Here is a 13,947-nt window from a genome sequence, read left to right as displayed (position 1 = left end):
CCCACGCCGAGAGCCCCCCCGCTCAGCAGCCTAGCGCTCCCCCCGCTCAGCAGCCCAGCGCTCCCCCTGCCCAGCAGCCTAGCGCTCCCCCTGCCCAGCAGCCCAGCGCTCCCCCCGCCCAGCAGCCCAGCGCTCCCCCTGCCCAGCAGCCTAGCGCTCCTCCGGCCAAGCAGCCCAGCGCCCCGGTCCAGAAGCCGGTTGCTAGCTCTTCTGCCAAGGAGAGCACCAGCTCGGCCCGCGCCACCAGCACCAGCGCTAAGGAGAGCGAGACCCAGGAGACCGAGAAGCCGGCCAAGCCCACTGCCTCCCACGTCACTCCCTCCAACCCTGGCTCTAAGCTCGCTGTTCCCGGCATGGGCGCCATCGGCACCCTCGCCCTGGGCCTGTTCATGCTGGCTTAGATTCTGACATGACCCTCTCTCACTCTTTCGTCCTTTTGGACTCGACTAAAGAGGGATGGTCCGGGATTATCTGCATCTCATAATAGTACTATACACGGGAAAAGTACCAGAAAACTCAAAAAAAGCCGTGAAAGGCACTGGCAATCCGAGGCGTCTGGTGTACATTTCTCTTGAGTCTTTGGCATTGCGTTTTTTTCCTATTTTGTTACATTCATTACTACTATTTTAATTGGCTTAATAAGAATATCTTTCCTTTGACAATGCTGTCTTCAATCAATCTATATAAACAGATCATTACCCAACGATAATCAAAATATACTGTACCTCATTCAACGACCCCGCCCGCCGATCAATACATACTGGATAAATATACAGTACTAGTTCTATCAAGTAGTCGAATCGGACGCAAATCCACCCCGAAGGATCGTCCGACGGGAGTTTCGGTCCCATTTCCAAGCCACACACATACGCATAAACTCGACAGGGTTTCTCATCCATCAAGGAATGAAGGTATTTCTATCTTTACGCAGGGCACTCCCTCTAGTACGCATGTGGCGACCCCCAAATCCTTCTAGGCATCCAACCCCGCTGCCTACGTATAGCGGAAGAGTCCAGCCGTGGGAAAGAAGGGTACGGCGATAGCTGAATGAAGTATCGAAAGACCGGGATTGTGGATGCCCTAGTGGCAATGAGGGTTAATACTCAGCTGGAACAGATATCGTTGCTTTTTTGACCGTTGGAGTAACCCCATATTCAGCGAGACAGTTTATGCTTGCCGATCTCTGCGAGACGGAGCGAGGAAAGGATAGACCCTAAGGGTTATAAATAGTGGGTGATATCTTCCTTTGCCCTCTATCTGCTGTTTTGAACAACATCCTTCAGACAAACATAGTAACATTACTCCTCCACTCAATAAAAAGCAAAACTCCTTCAACTTCTCACCAAAACCCACATCTACCCAACAAACGCAACCTACGAAATGAAGCTCACAACCGCCTCCGTCCTAACGCTCCTCACCCCTCTCACCGCCGCCAATTTCTGTCGAGACACAGAAGTCGCCATCGGCATTAACCTGAAGAATGAGCCTGCCATGATCGCCAATGACTGCGGTTTCTAAGTAAATCCCGCGAGCTTCGGGTGCGTAGCTTTTGAAAACTTGGTTGGCTCCTCTACGTTTGGACATATTCTTGGTTGTTGCAAGTGCCGTGACACATAATCCACCATACAATATAAATAGTAATAGCCTTAAGGCAATTCATAGTCCTCGGTTTATTTACCTACGTGGCATCTGTGCTCAAGGGCATAGAAATACAATGGGGTAAGCACCTTCAAACAACCAGGGCAGGAACTCTAACCAGTCTTCAATGGAAAAGTACGAGAGAAGAAGAAAGAGCAGCAAAGACAGGGTTTTCACAACAGAGAGCACTCAAGGAAGGTTATATAACAGTATATTAGAATGATAAACCAAAGACAACAAACTTAACCTGATCAAGCAATCCACAGGTTCGCCGTTTACACAAACAACAAAGAACCAGAACGATCACATAGAGGGTGAAAAAATGCAAAACTAACTGTTATTTGGCCGATTGCATCTTTCACAATTTTATATCTGTTATTATCTCTTCTTCTTCCTTTATTTCTTCTTTTTCTAAAGGAAGGCCAAGGCTCTGGGAATGATGACATTGCGGAACTATGAGACATGCAATTAGTTATATACCAGCCATCTGATAGAAATCCTCACTATTTTGACTTTGATCCCTTGCACTTTTTTAATAACTTCATACTGACCTATACCTTTTACTATGTTCATCGGTCATCCCACATATATTAAGACGCCTGGGCGAGGAAGGAATGATTCCTTCGATCCCGCTGATTCCTGTCGGAGAGTCGGAACTTAAAAGCGAGCGAGAGAGAGACAATACAATTTATAAATAGAGGCACAATGTCCCTCTGTTCTCGTTAACTGCCATCTTCAACGATTTCTTCCCAAGTTACTATAGTCAATACTACAACCACCTTCGCACTATCAACACGAAAAATATCTACACTCAAAAACCCACCTCTCCCTCTCTATGCCCAAGAACCAACCAAAATGAGACTCACAACGGCTTCCATCATCACCCTCCTCGTCCCCCTCGCCACCTGCATCTGCAAAGACACCGAAGTCGGCGTCGGCTACATCAACTACGAACACAAAGCAGACCGCAAGGGTGCCCTCATAGCCAACGACTGCAACGTCATCAACCATAGCAATACAGATAACTACTGCTACGGATGGGGCGAAACATACCAAGTGCATTGCGACGAAGACCACAGGAATGCCCAGTCCGTGACGATCAAAAAGCAGGGCAGGATTGACGAGTACCAGTGCGGCGATTATGTGACGGGAGAACAGTGTACTGGGGGAGTTGTAGTGGGGAAGTGCTGCAGGTTGTTGTAGGTTTAGGAGGGATCTGTTATTGTCATGATTATAATTTTACTTTCTGTCTTTCTTTCAGATATATGTTGTTTTCTGGCGGGGTTTTCTTCCCATGGAAGCATAACAGTCTGGGTATCATGATATTGTGGATTGTGAAATTGACAGACTTGTATCTAGACAATATGTCAGCTGTTACATATAAATATAGTGTTCTCTCACATACATTACTGTTTTGGCTCTTTCTTCAAAGCAACCTTTGACATTGTTTTCATATGCTCATAATCATAGGTATTGTCATATCTTCAGTGTTTTTTATCTGCCTCAGTTGATTAAGGTTACTTGCTCAGGGCACTCAGCTTTTCACTCACCCCATGCCCAGTAATTGCCTCAGGTTGCTCAGGGCGTGCCCAGGGCGCGTTCAGATGTACTCAGTGAGCAAAAGCCATGAAGGGTAAGCACTAAAACGCAGCGAAAGGTAAGCACTAAAATGGAAAGAGTAGGCCATGAGCCCTCCTAGAAAATCAAGCACATATGTTAATTTTCAGCAGCTGGCGGTGGACGGCGTGATAAAAAGGTGATGGTGCTAGATGGAAGAGCTCATTTGTTGTATATCCGATGGTGAGATCTATAATTAAGACTTTGGCTTATCAGGGATCTCAAAGGTGATGGTCACTGCTTTGGATGAATGTCTAATCATTGATACCATGGACAAAGTACAATTGGAACCTTGTCTTTTGATTAAGTGTGACTTCACTACAATCGGAAACACGCGCAGGCGATCACAATATCATCTTACCTTTATTGCCATGGAATGGAATCCCAAGTCTTGGCCAGATTGAAAGCGTGGAGTAAATTACTAGGCCATCGGGCCCCGCGGAACCCACCCAAAACTGGATAAGAGGCGGACCAACCAAACTAATTGAACTCTTGTCCATCCAACCTTCAGCCCTTCGGAATACAGTACTATCTGGCCCATGAGACCGCTATGTATAGCCTCATTCACTTTATTGATCTCCTTGCAGTGCTCTCCACTTTCTTTGTCTTGTACTCCGTCGTGACCCTTCTCCTCGACCGACGCAAAGCCAAAGCCCTCGGCTGTCAGCCGGTGCATGTGCAAAAGAATCGCCTCCCACTAGGATGGGATCTACTACAGAGGTTCAAAGCTGCAGATGCAGCTGGGACTCTTCCTGAAGATATGGCGAATCTATTCCGGGAAACAGGACACCGGACCTTCAAAGCAAGCATGCTAGGCTCGACCTTTCTCAATACGGTTGAACCGAAGAATATCCAGGCTTTGCTTGCTACGCAATTCAAAGACTTTGAACTTGGGGATCTGCGGAGGAAGACTTTTTTTCCTATGCTGGGGAATGGTATATTTACCGCTGATGGAAAGTATTGGTGCGTTTTACCCTGTGGGCTCTATAGTGAACTCTATAGATAGCAGGGACCGACTGACAGGTTGGATAGGGAGCATTCGAGAGCCATGATCAGGCCCCAGTTTGTACGCGATCAAATTTCCAATCTCGAATCGGAAGAAATACATGTACAGGAGCTTCTCCAGCATCTACCAGCCGATCCACATGGCTGGACCAGACCTATCAACCTCACTCCTCTGTTCTTCCGTCTGACCCTAGACTCTGCAACCGAGTTCCTCTTCGGAACAAGCGTGCATTCTCAGCGCCAGCAGACCACAGCAGATGACGATGACCAATTCGAATGGAAAGATCTCGCAGCAAGCTTCGACATCGGCACCAAGGTCCTCGGCGAACGCAGCCAACTCTTCGAATTCTACTGGCTACACAACCCGAAAATATTCCGCGATAGCATTAAAGAAGTGCATCGCTTCGCAGACTTTTGTGTGCAAAATGCACTCCAGCGGTTCCATGACCCAAAACAAGCTCCCACTGTATCGTCGACCTCTAAGCAGAGATACACCTTCCTCGACGAGCTGGTCAAGGTCACCCAGGATCCGATCGAGCTCCGCAGCCAACTCATGAATATGCTTCTCGCCGGACGAGACACAACAGCTAGTCTTCTAAGCTGGGCATTCTGGCTCCTTGCACGGCATCCAGTCGTATTCAACAAGCTTCGCATGGGTATTCTCGACAGTTTCGGCCCCTACGAGCGAACTGATAGAATATCGTTTAGTTCCCTAAAGTCCTGCGCTTATCTCCAATACGTGCTGAACGAGGTCCTACGTCTGTATCCCTCTGTCCCGATGAACAGTCGGCGAGCAGCTAAGGATACGACCCTTCCTGTTGGAGGAGGCAAAGACGGGATGTCACCCGTCTTTGTGAAAAAGGGCGAAGAGGTAGGGTATTACGTCTGTGTGATGCATCGAATGAAGGAGTTCTGGGGTCCGGACGCAGATGAGTTCAATCCTGATCGCTGGGCTAGTCGCAAGCACAACTGGGAGTATTTGCCGTTCAATGGAGGCCCGCGGATTTGCCTGGGGCAGCAGTTTGCTCTCACGGAGGCGGGATATGTTATTGTCAGGCTTTTGCAAAGGTTTGATCAGATGCGATTGGAAGATGGCTTTTCTGCGCCGCCGGCTCATCGGTTGGGCTTGACTGATGCTCCAAGGGATTATACTATCTATCTTCATGAGATGAAGTAAGATCGGGTGGTGCTGCCAGGTGATGATTGACGGTTTGTCTCTTTCTCAAAATTCTTTCTCCTGAATCTGGGCACTTTTGTTGTACCCTGTATCAGCATTGTTGAGTAGGTACTTGCTTTTAAGGATATATGATATTCTACTTCGTATCTTCGTATCAACAAATGAACGAACTTTCCACTTCCCACGTCTCTTTCCTCGCCACGTCGTCCAACCTTTCTCTCTGGCCGTCAACCAAGCCCCTCCCTCCGGCTTCTCTGCAAGAGCGTTCAGATGAACAAAAAAGCATATACATAACATCCGGCACATACTTCCCAGGTATAGCTCACGGGCTGTTTAGAGCAACGGCACAGTCTATAACTTTCAGAGCCCGGGCCGGGGGGAGGGGACTGGGTAATTTACTAGGATCCCTCAGCATATCCCATACCTCTTGCGAAAAATCAAAACCTATGTAACGCATAATCTGGTCTCCACCTTGTCAGTCCCAATGACTACAGATGAAGAGCGCTGACTGGAAAAAGTTGTTGAGGACAGTGACATAGCTGTGTAATAGCCCTGGCTGATACCTCGCCAACGCCCGCTGTCAATTCATCTACACGTCTCCTCCTTTGCAACCGGTACGGTGTGGAAGTTCGTCGTAGCGCGTCTGGTAGCAGAATCCTGCTAGGTCTGCTTGATCAGGTGAAGCTTCGGGATGCGTATAGTAGGTGATCATGGAGAATAGCGGCGGGAGGGGCGCCAAGGTTGAATAGACCATACGAGCAGCATGGTTGCTGTGGTCGGTAAAAGAAATCTTGTAGAGTGTGTTGCGTATGATCTGTTTAGGGCATTATTATGTGGTGTTGAATTGGACAGTGGGAGCAACTGCGGCAAATGTATATGTACAACAATTACAACTATCCATATCTATCTGAAAAAGTATTAACCCAACAACAAGCAAACAATATAAAAACAATGAAACGAAAGGTCACTCCCAATTCCTCCACTGACACGCACATCCCCCCGTCCCCCCATCAACACCCCCCCACCCCTTCAACAAATCCTCCCCCTTCCCCTTTGCCTTCCCCTTCGCAGCAGTAGAGTTCAAATTGAATATCCCCGGCGCAGGATTCACCAGTTCTCCCCCAAATGCGCGATCCTCAATCTGCAGCTTCTTCTCCGTGGCGTTAACATGCTGCGCCGTCTCCATCCCGTAGCAGTAGACCATTTTGCTCGCGGCATTGCCGCCATGTCTGTCAAGTGTTATGGTTACCGGGTAGGGGAAGGAGCCGGGGCGGGAGAAGTCTGTTGCTGAGGAGGATGAAGATGGGGATGTGTGGCTGGTCGTCGTGGATGGTGTTGCTGATGAAGAGGATGGAGCAGGGCTGCGGTCAAGAAGATGCCCTTTGCTGGGTTTTGTCCAAATCTGGACGAGAAACCGAGTCTGGGACCAGGTGCAGCGCACGCGCGCGTCGGCTTTGCTGGGTCCGCCGGGGGAGTCGCTGTCGGTGTCGTTTTTGGAACCCGTGAGGGCGGCGATCGAGTCGAGGAAGATGGAGCGGTCGAAGTAGGTGTAGAAGCCGTAGTGCTCGGTGTCTTGGCCGCGGTTGTAGAGGCGGACGGGCTGGGAGGATGGGAGGGGGTAGAGGGTTGCGGCTGCGGCTGTGCCGTCTGAGTCTGTGGAGGGGGAGGGGATGAGGGTTTCGATGTCTGGGAAGGGGTTGGTGTTGTCTTCATCTTCATTATCATCGTTTTTATTATCATCGTCAGCGTCGTGGGTTGTGTTGCTGTCTCTGCGGGAGAGCTGGGACTTGGGCTGGGTGGTTGAGAGCAGCGTTATGAAGAAGGGGGTTTCCTCGCCCGCGAATGGGACGCTGATTCCGTCTGTTGTATTGCCTAAGAAGGTTTGATCTTTCAAGCTGGGCGGAAGAGGAGACGGATTGAAAAGCTCGGCTGTGCCGCGCGAGCGGAGCTTATCTGACGGTGATGACGCGACAGTCGTGCTATTGGGATACGTCCCATTGCGGAAGCGGATCTCGACGCGAAAGTTAGGCTCGTCAGCCGCGTAAGGCTTGTTAGTCTCATGTTGCTCGTTTGGTAAAGCGCAGCTCCAGAGCGCGCTGGGGGTGATGCATCCCGAGTCCTGCTTGTGGGCTTCCGGGCCGGCGATCGTTGCGATGCCAGTGGGCATGGGCGGGTAGCCTGTGAGGTTGAGCCACTGGGACTGGATGGGTGTTGCGTCTCCTTTTCGAGTCAGGAGAATTGCAAGTAGGAGAGAGGCCAGGACAATGAGGACGAATAGGAACGCGATGACCATGTACCAGCGTCGTTTTAGGCGGTCTTCACGGCCGGAACGTCTGAAACAGCCTTTGTTGCTGACTGGGCCTCTTCCACGCCATAGGCGTCCGATTTTTCTGCCTGCGGTGTTTTCTTTTTCGTGTCGTTGCCGACGAGACTCGATTTTGTCTTGCCCTGTGGTTGAGTGTGTGGTGCTTGCTTCTCGCGTGATTGAATGGGGCCCTGGACGAGGGGGCAGTGAGACAGGGGTGCCGTGGCGGGAGATGTATGCAGGTGCTGGTCCCGTTGGCATCTCGCCGAGTGGGATGGAGCCATTGCCTTCTGTTTGCCGCTGGAATCCGGGTGAGATTGGATCGGGAGCTTGCGGCTGTGCTTGGTGATAGGGGGGAGCAACCACTATGTATTGGGGGCCGGGGTGCTGGCCAGGAGCTTGATAAAAGCCCGGTGCAGGTTGGATGTAGACAGGTTGGGCCGATTGGGTGGGTGGCATCTGGGGGTAGATTTGATTGACAGGAGCTTGGACAGGCTGGGCAGATGGGAAAGGCTGGACGGGTGGTGCAGATGGAAAAGGCGGGACAGGCTGGGCAGATGGGAAAGGCTGGACGGGCTGTGCAGATGGGAAAGACTGGACAGGCTGGGCAGTATCTGTAGTTAGGGCTAAAGGCACAGGATGTCCCTGCTTTTCAGACAGGTGTTCAGCTGGCGGCGATGACTGTCCAGCTTTGCTGGCTTCTGGTACAGGACTCGCAGCCCCAGGAACTTCTCGGGAGGCCTCTCGAGGACTATAGCCGTCCTTCGGCTGTTCTGGGGTCTTTGAAGTTTCCGAGCCAGCGGATGAATTGCCATCGACAACAGTCGGTTCGGGTTGCGCAACCACAGCAGCAGCAGCAGGAGGAGCCGTCAATCCCCTATCTTTGTGACCAGCCTGCGATATACTATCATCCACATCAACAAGCAAGTTCCTCTCATTGCTGCCAGGAGAATCCAGGGCAGTACCAGCCGCAAAGCCAGGAATAGCATCCTTGGGCGTAATCGAGCACACATGATTTATACACTCAAAGTAAGGCCTCCTGCTGAATAGCTCATGCGCACTAGCCTGGTAGTACTCCGCAGCCTCACCCTGCACCGTTTCCCCAAGGCCCATGAAACCCCCCGCACCCGGGGTATTCGCAGCAGGAGTCTCGGCTTTGCTAACATTGCTGGAATCGAAATCGGAGAATGGATTCCAGTCGTTCTTTTCCCAGCTCATAACCTCACCTCTATTGGCGACGGCCGTTTCGGGGGTTTCTGGGGAAAAGCATGAGATCTCTTTCTCTTTCTCCCACCACTCGTCGTCGCTGGACCCGGTCATGTCTGTAGCGATGGTTGGTATGGGGGGACGCTCGGTTTGCGTGGGTGTTTTCCGGCTGGTCATTGTGTTTGAACGTCCGAGTATTGGGGAAAGGAGGTATGTCCACCACCCTTGGGAGTAATGTTTGTTGACCTCCGACGTGGCGCTGTGCCGAGTGGCAGTCAGGCGGTGGAACGCCTTCTTTGCGCTTTCGTTGGAGTAAGACCGGGAGCGTCGCCCCGTACGCGGGCTGTCGTCGTCTTCGAAGACTGTTCCTGTGGAGTACGCGCGCTGTCTCCGCGCGGATGCAGTGGAGCGTCTCTGGCCCAACTCGGGACTCGTGGCCTCGTGACCAGGGGCTGCGTGGTGTGCGGGGATCGCAGGGACAGGAGGGATTCCGAGCCCGCTGATTTCGAGGAGTGGCGTAGGCTGAGAATACACACTGGATGTTGCTCTGGGACGCTGGTCCTGGGGTCGAAGGCTCCTCCAGAATCCTTCTTCTTTGGCTGGCGTTACGACGATCGAGGGCGTCAGTGGTGTGCGTAGACCGTCTGCGCTATCCAACTCTTTCGTCTTTTCGCGTTGCTCGCCGGACTCGTCGACCGGAAGGGTAAATCCGATCATGATGGGGCGATCCGAAGGGGACAGTTCATCTTTCTTATTCTTTCGCGGTGACATCTTGGATTTGATACCCCGCCAGGCAGACCCATCTCTAGACTGTCTAGTCAACAGCGCAGAGTCCTGATTAGCCCCATTCTTCAAGATCCCCTTAACCTTCCTCTCGTTCTCCCTCCTCTCAGAAAGCGCCTTCAAATCATTAAGATCCAAAAACGCCGGCGCCTTCCCACCACCGCGCTTCGTCGACGCCGCGCGAGAGAAATCCGTAACCAGATTCAACCCCACAGGTTTCTCCGCGCCTTTCTTTCTCCCACCAGACGTCAGGGAGTTCTCCCGCGAGCTCTCCTGCGCGAGGCCCACCGTGCTCCGCCTCTCATCTCCCGCACCAATCTCCGCCTGACGCGCAAACGGATTCCGGTCAGACACCTTCGCTAGAAAGGCATACGGGCGATTGCGCTCCAATTCGCGGTCATCCTCAGAGGAGCCCGTCGGGCTAGCGACTTCTTCCGTGATCGGGGAGGACAAAGGGAAGTTAGGAACGGTGGGGATCCGCAGTTCGTTGTGTACTGTCCGTGGCTTGGGGGCCATTTTTTAACCTGCTTCTGCTGGGTTATGCGTTAGTGTGTGACGGGGTGGATATTCGAAGCTGCAGACTTACAGTTCAGAGGGTGCAGGAAAGCTCGAGGTTGATTCAGGTCCAGCCGATATATTGCGAATTGAAGTTGGGAGAGGGGCTCTATTGAGCTAAACAATGCAACAAATAAGGCTGAAGCAAACACAGAGAAAAAGAAGATAGTTTCAGCTTCTGCAGACAAGTCATTGAGAGCTGAATGGACAGTTATGAATGAATGGGGTAGACAATGGCGTTTCTAGACAATGGCTGTTCAACACAAGCCACCACTTGTATCATTCACAGACGATGGACCAAACAAGGACAAGGACAACAAAGAGATGCTCGTCTAAACAAAGATAAATCTAACCGTTTTGTCAAAGAATGACTGCTTTCAAAGCATGCATAAGGAAGGACCTGATATAGCGAGTGTGTCTATCATGCGAATCTTGAGAAATCCGCACAAGAAAGAACGAAAGTCGAAAGATGAAAAGTGAAAGAAAGAAACCAGCCCACTCAAGAGCAAACAGCAGAAGTTCATAAGGTCATTGCTGCCAGTCAACTATTATTAGCCAGGAGCTTCCCTCTCCCCCGACAACCTGGACAAGACATCTCCATCAGAGCCATGATTGGCCCAAATCAACCGTGCAGAACAGCTAAACAGCAAAGCTCCATAGCTCCGACCAGGGGTATGCTGCAGCATCCAGGCCCGCAAGCGCACTTATTGGACGAGAGCAGCAGATGGACTCTGCACGGAGAGGACTGAGCTGCAGGCGCGAGGCAAAGATTGGTTGTTGGAATCGACGCCGGTGTCTCTGTAGGCGCTGAAGCATCTAAGTGGATGTATGGGATGAGGGCGGCGCTTAGGACGGGCGACGTGACGGCCTTAGGCCAATCAGCGTGCTAGCCGCTGAGGAAGACGAAAATAGATCCCGATCAGGCATGCTGCATATGTTTATTTGGACTGTCCTATTCTAACATATTGGATCAACATGGATCGCAATCCTCATCATTCAAAGGACGTTCATTAGGGCTTTCATCTGATAATATCATTGGGAGTAAAGTAGTGGTCATGATATGAAGACAACATGGATATCAAGTTGAGAACACACTGGTTCCATGATGGTGGTATCTTTTTTTCTTTCTGTTTTCTTTGGGGTACACGCCTGGTGATTTTTTACCTCCATGTACCAATATGGTCCTGCGGTATGTAGTAATAAAACACTGCCAGATCCGGTTCCCATTCCAATCCCTAATCCCACATATCCCAGCCCAAATGCAAGAGACTAAACACTGATCGTAATGTAAAGCAAAGTGAGGAGAGATCACAGAGATCATGTCAAGCATCGGATACCATCGGCCATCGCAGCCGATTCTGTCGGCAAAGCGACATACCAACAAGATGAAATAAGAATCAAGGGAATAGAAAGGAATGAAGAGTAGTCAAGAAAGAGATCGCTCAAAAGAAGGACACCGCCCGATAAATCTACAAAGCCGACAAGAAGCACTCTTCCCATCCGTGCACTCGTGGCAAATCGACGCGGCGGATATTACCGTCGCCCATCGGTGTACTGTACCCCCTGCATGGGGGCCACCGACCCATTCATGAGAGGAGGTAGACTCCGAGGTTGCTCGGGACCCATACCCGCTCCGGGCCCGTAGCTGGAGTACATCGGGCCATGGGCCTGGCCATTGGCCTGCGCAGCCGCCATCTGGTGCTGCTCAAATATCGATGGCGGTCGAGACGGTCCATTGGACGCTTGGCTGATCTGGGCGCGCATCTCTTCGACTTCCGAGCGTAGAATATCGTTTTCTCGTCGCGCGTTGCCCAGCATCTTCTCCAGTGAGACAATGTAATCAATCGCTGAACAATAATTAGTTTTGAGAAAGGGAAAAAAAAAAAAAAATTATTGCGTTGGGTGGACAGGATCATACCTCTCGATAAGGTCTCCCACTTGCTCGACTTGTTGGTCTGGCCTTGTGGGAGATGCCCGCGCAGGGCCTCGAAACAATCCTTCATTTCACTGCGTCGCTTGCGCTCCGCCAACTTGTGCGTGACTCGCAACTCGGGGGTCCGGCTGTAAGGAGTGCCCCCGTTGGGCGTTTCCGGGTCCCCCATCAGCTCCCGCACCTGTTTATGCTGAAGGGAATGGTGATGTACATTTTGCGGGAGTTCTTGTCGTTGCAAGTCAGCACGGTGTCCGGGTTCCACACCTGTTGTTCTCTCCCATTCTGATGGCCACATACCGTGCTGCCCGCGCGGTAACCGGGACTCCGAGTACATACTACTGGCCAACGATTCGGCCACGCTCCCCTTCCGCGAAAACTGTGGGGTTGACTTTTCGGTGGTGGAGGACATCGAGTTCGAACGCGCAACGTCGGGATCCGGGAACGCATAGGCCAGACCTGCCGTGGGCGCCTCCGCATTGTAAATCTCCGACCGGGGGTTCGATGAGATCGCGGGTGCCGTGCGGCCAGCCGCAAACGGGCGATTCTCATGACCACGAGGACCAAGAGGCGAGAGAGGTTGGCCCGCGGAGTAGCGAGGCCCCCTATAGCCATTGTTCACGTTCATATCCTGGGGGATCCCGCGCTCCCGTTGTAAATTGGAAACGATCGAGGTCTGCGACACGTTGGCACTGTGATAGGGCGATGCCGTGTTGATGGCCAGCGAACTGATCCCCTGATTCACCCGGCTGTCGACACTGCTGCGTCGGGATTCGACCGGCTCCGCAACGCTGCCACGCGGGACAGCGCCGTCATAATTCTGGTTGATCGACGGGAGGGCCGAGTTGGGGGAGGGGTGTGCGCCCGCGGAGGAAGGTGTATTGGCGCTAGATTGGTCGTGGGGGTAAGGGGAGCGATCGGGGAGGACCGTGGTGCGGTTGGGAGACGGATGGGTTGATGTGAGGAAGGAAAGAGAGGGATAGTTGCTCGTCCCATTTGTCGCAGTGGAGTAGGTGGAGGACCCTGGTAAATGTGGTCAGTATCGGCGCCGCCAACTGCCCCAAGACATGGGGAAGACTCACTTGTGCTGTGAGGGATGGACCAACTTCCGGAGTCGCGTTCAATTGTGTTCAACGAGGCATGGCCCGGAGACTTCTCCGCCGGCGCGCCGGCGCTCGTCATACTTGCCGTCAAGGTGGATATTGAGGGTAGGGTCTGGGAGGAAGAGACCGTCGGGGTCTGCGGGCCTGTAGTGGCTGGCTCCCACGGCCGACGGGTTACGGCGCTCTCCATAGTGACGGAAGGAATAAACGTTAAAAAAGAAAAGAGTCAACGAGTGTCGAGGCGGCCAAAGATACGATTCAAGATTATTTGGCCGGTGTGTCGTGTAATCTCATATTCCAAAACAACCAGTCCGATGTAACACCTCCGCCACAGCAGAGCTCACAACCACGCGGAGACCGTGAACGTCAAGGGAGGATCGGATGGAAGAAGTGATTAGGAAAGTGGCTGTTTCGCGCCGGTCATATCATCCGCTGAATGAGCTGGAGGTAACGATTGCGCAACGAGTCAAAAGTCAATGCTTGCACGGACTGTGGGATCTTGGACCAGCGCAGGGGCGAAAGTCAGAAGGTGAGAATCGCGTTCAGGCCAGCTGGTACCCACACCCGTGTGATATGTCCGATGAAGCTCCAAGGGTGTTGATGCGAGTTACCAGGTAATACCAGGCGA

The 13,947-nt window shown here is 51.9% G+C and overlaps 5 protein-coding genes across 5 annotated transcripts; 3 read left to right on the top strand and 2 right to left on the bottom strand.

The window, feature by feature from the left end:
• Nucleotides 1–14: 14 nt before the first annotated feature.
• On the top strand, nt 15–401 carry BDW47DRAFT_130218 (uncharacterized protein; the record flags this gene model as incomplete). Its single annotated transcript, XM_024817070.1, has 1 exon — nt 15–401. A coding segment is annotated over one exon (387 nt), but the record flags the coding sequence as incomplete, so codon positions are not given.
• Nucleotides 402–2,399: 1,998 nt separating this feature from the next.
• Nucleotides 2,400–2,950, top strand: BDW47DRAFT_114577 (uncharacterized protein). Its single transcript, XM_024814682.1, has one exon. The coding sequence runs from the start codon at nt 2,494–2,496 to the stop codon at nt 2,839–2,841; it is 348 nt and encodes a 115-aa protein (XP_024667134.1). The 5' UTR covers nt 2,400–2,493; the 3' UTR covers nt 2,842–2,950.
• Nucleotides 2,951–3,685: 735 nt separating this feature from the next.
• On the top strand, nt 3,686–5,613 carry BDW47DRAFT_114574 (cytochrome P450; the record flags this gene model as incomplete). The annotated part of the gene is made up of 2 exons (XM_024814681.1): nt 3,686–4,218; nt 4,288–5,613. Coding segments are annotated over exons 1-2 (1,558 nt in total), but the record flags the coding sequence as incomplete, so codon positions are not given.
• Nucleotides 5,614–6,266: 653 nt separating this feature from the next.
• On the bottom strand, nt 6,267–10,247 carry BDW47DRAFT_121484 (uncharacterized protein; the record flags this gene model as incomplete). Its single annotated transcript, XM_024815641.1, has 3 exons — nt 6,267–6,298; nt 6,455–8,291; nt 8,343–10,247. 3 exons carry the CDS (start codon nt 10,245–10,247, stop codon nt 6,267–6,269), a joined length of 3,774 nt encoding a protein of 1,257 aa, XP_024667132.1.
• A 1,470-nt stretch (nt 10,248–11,717) lies between these two features.
• BDW47DRAFT_10134 (putative HLH transcription factor (Hpa3)) lies at nt 11,718–13,650 on the bottom strand. The gene is made up of 4 exons (XM_024811639.1): nt 13,299–13,650; nt 12,517–13,239; nt 12,205–12,444; nt 11,718–12,133 (listed from the first exon to the last, which is right to left on the bottom strand). Exons 1-4 carry the CDS (start codon nt 13,507–13,509, stop codon nt 11,820–11,822), a joined length of 1,488 nt encoding a protein of 495 aa, XP_024667131.1. The 5' UTR covers nt 13,510–13,650; the 3' UTR covers nt 11,718–11,819.
• Between the last annotated feature and the right edge of the window lie 297 nt (nt 13,651–13,947).

The sequence above is a fragment of the Aspergillus candidus genome, assembly GCF_002847045.1.
Source record: "Aspergillus candidus strain CBS 102.13 unplaced genomic scaffold BDW47scaffold_114, whole genome shotgun sequence".
In the NCBI taxonomy this organism is placed as follows: domain Eukaryota; kingdom Fungi; phylum Ascomycota; class Eurotiomycetes; order Eurotiales; family Aspergillaceae; genus Aspergillus; species Aspergillus candidus.
The sequence above is the reverse complement of the archived record's forward strand: the minus strand, read 5'-3'. Positions and strand labels throughout refer to the sequence as shown.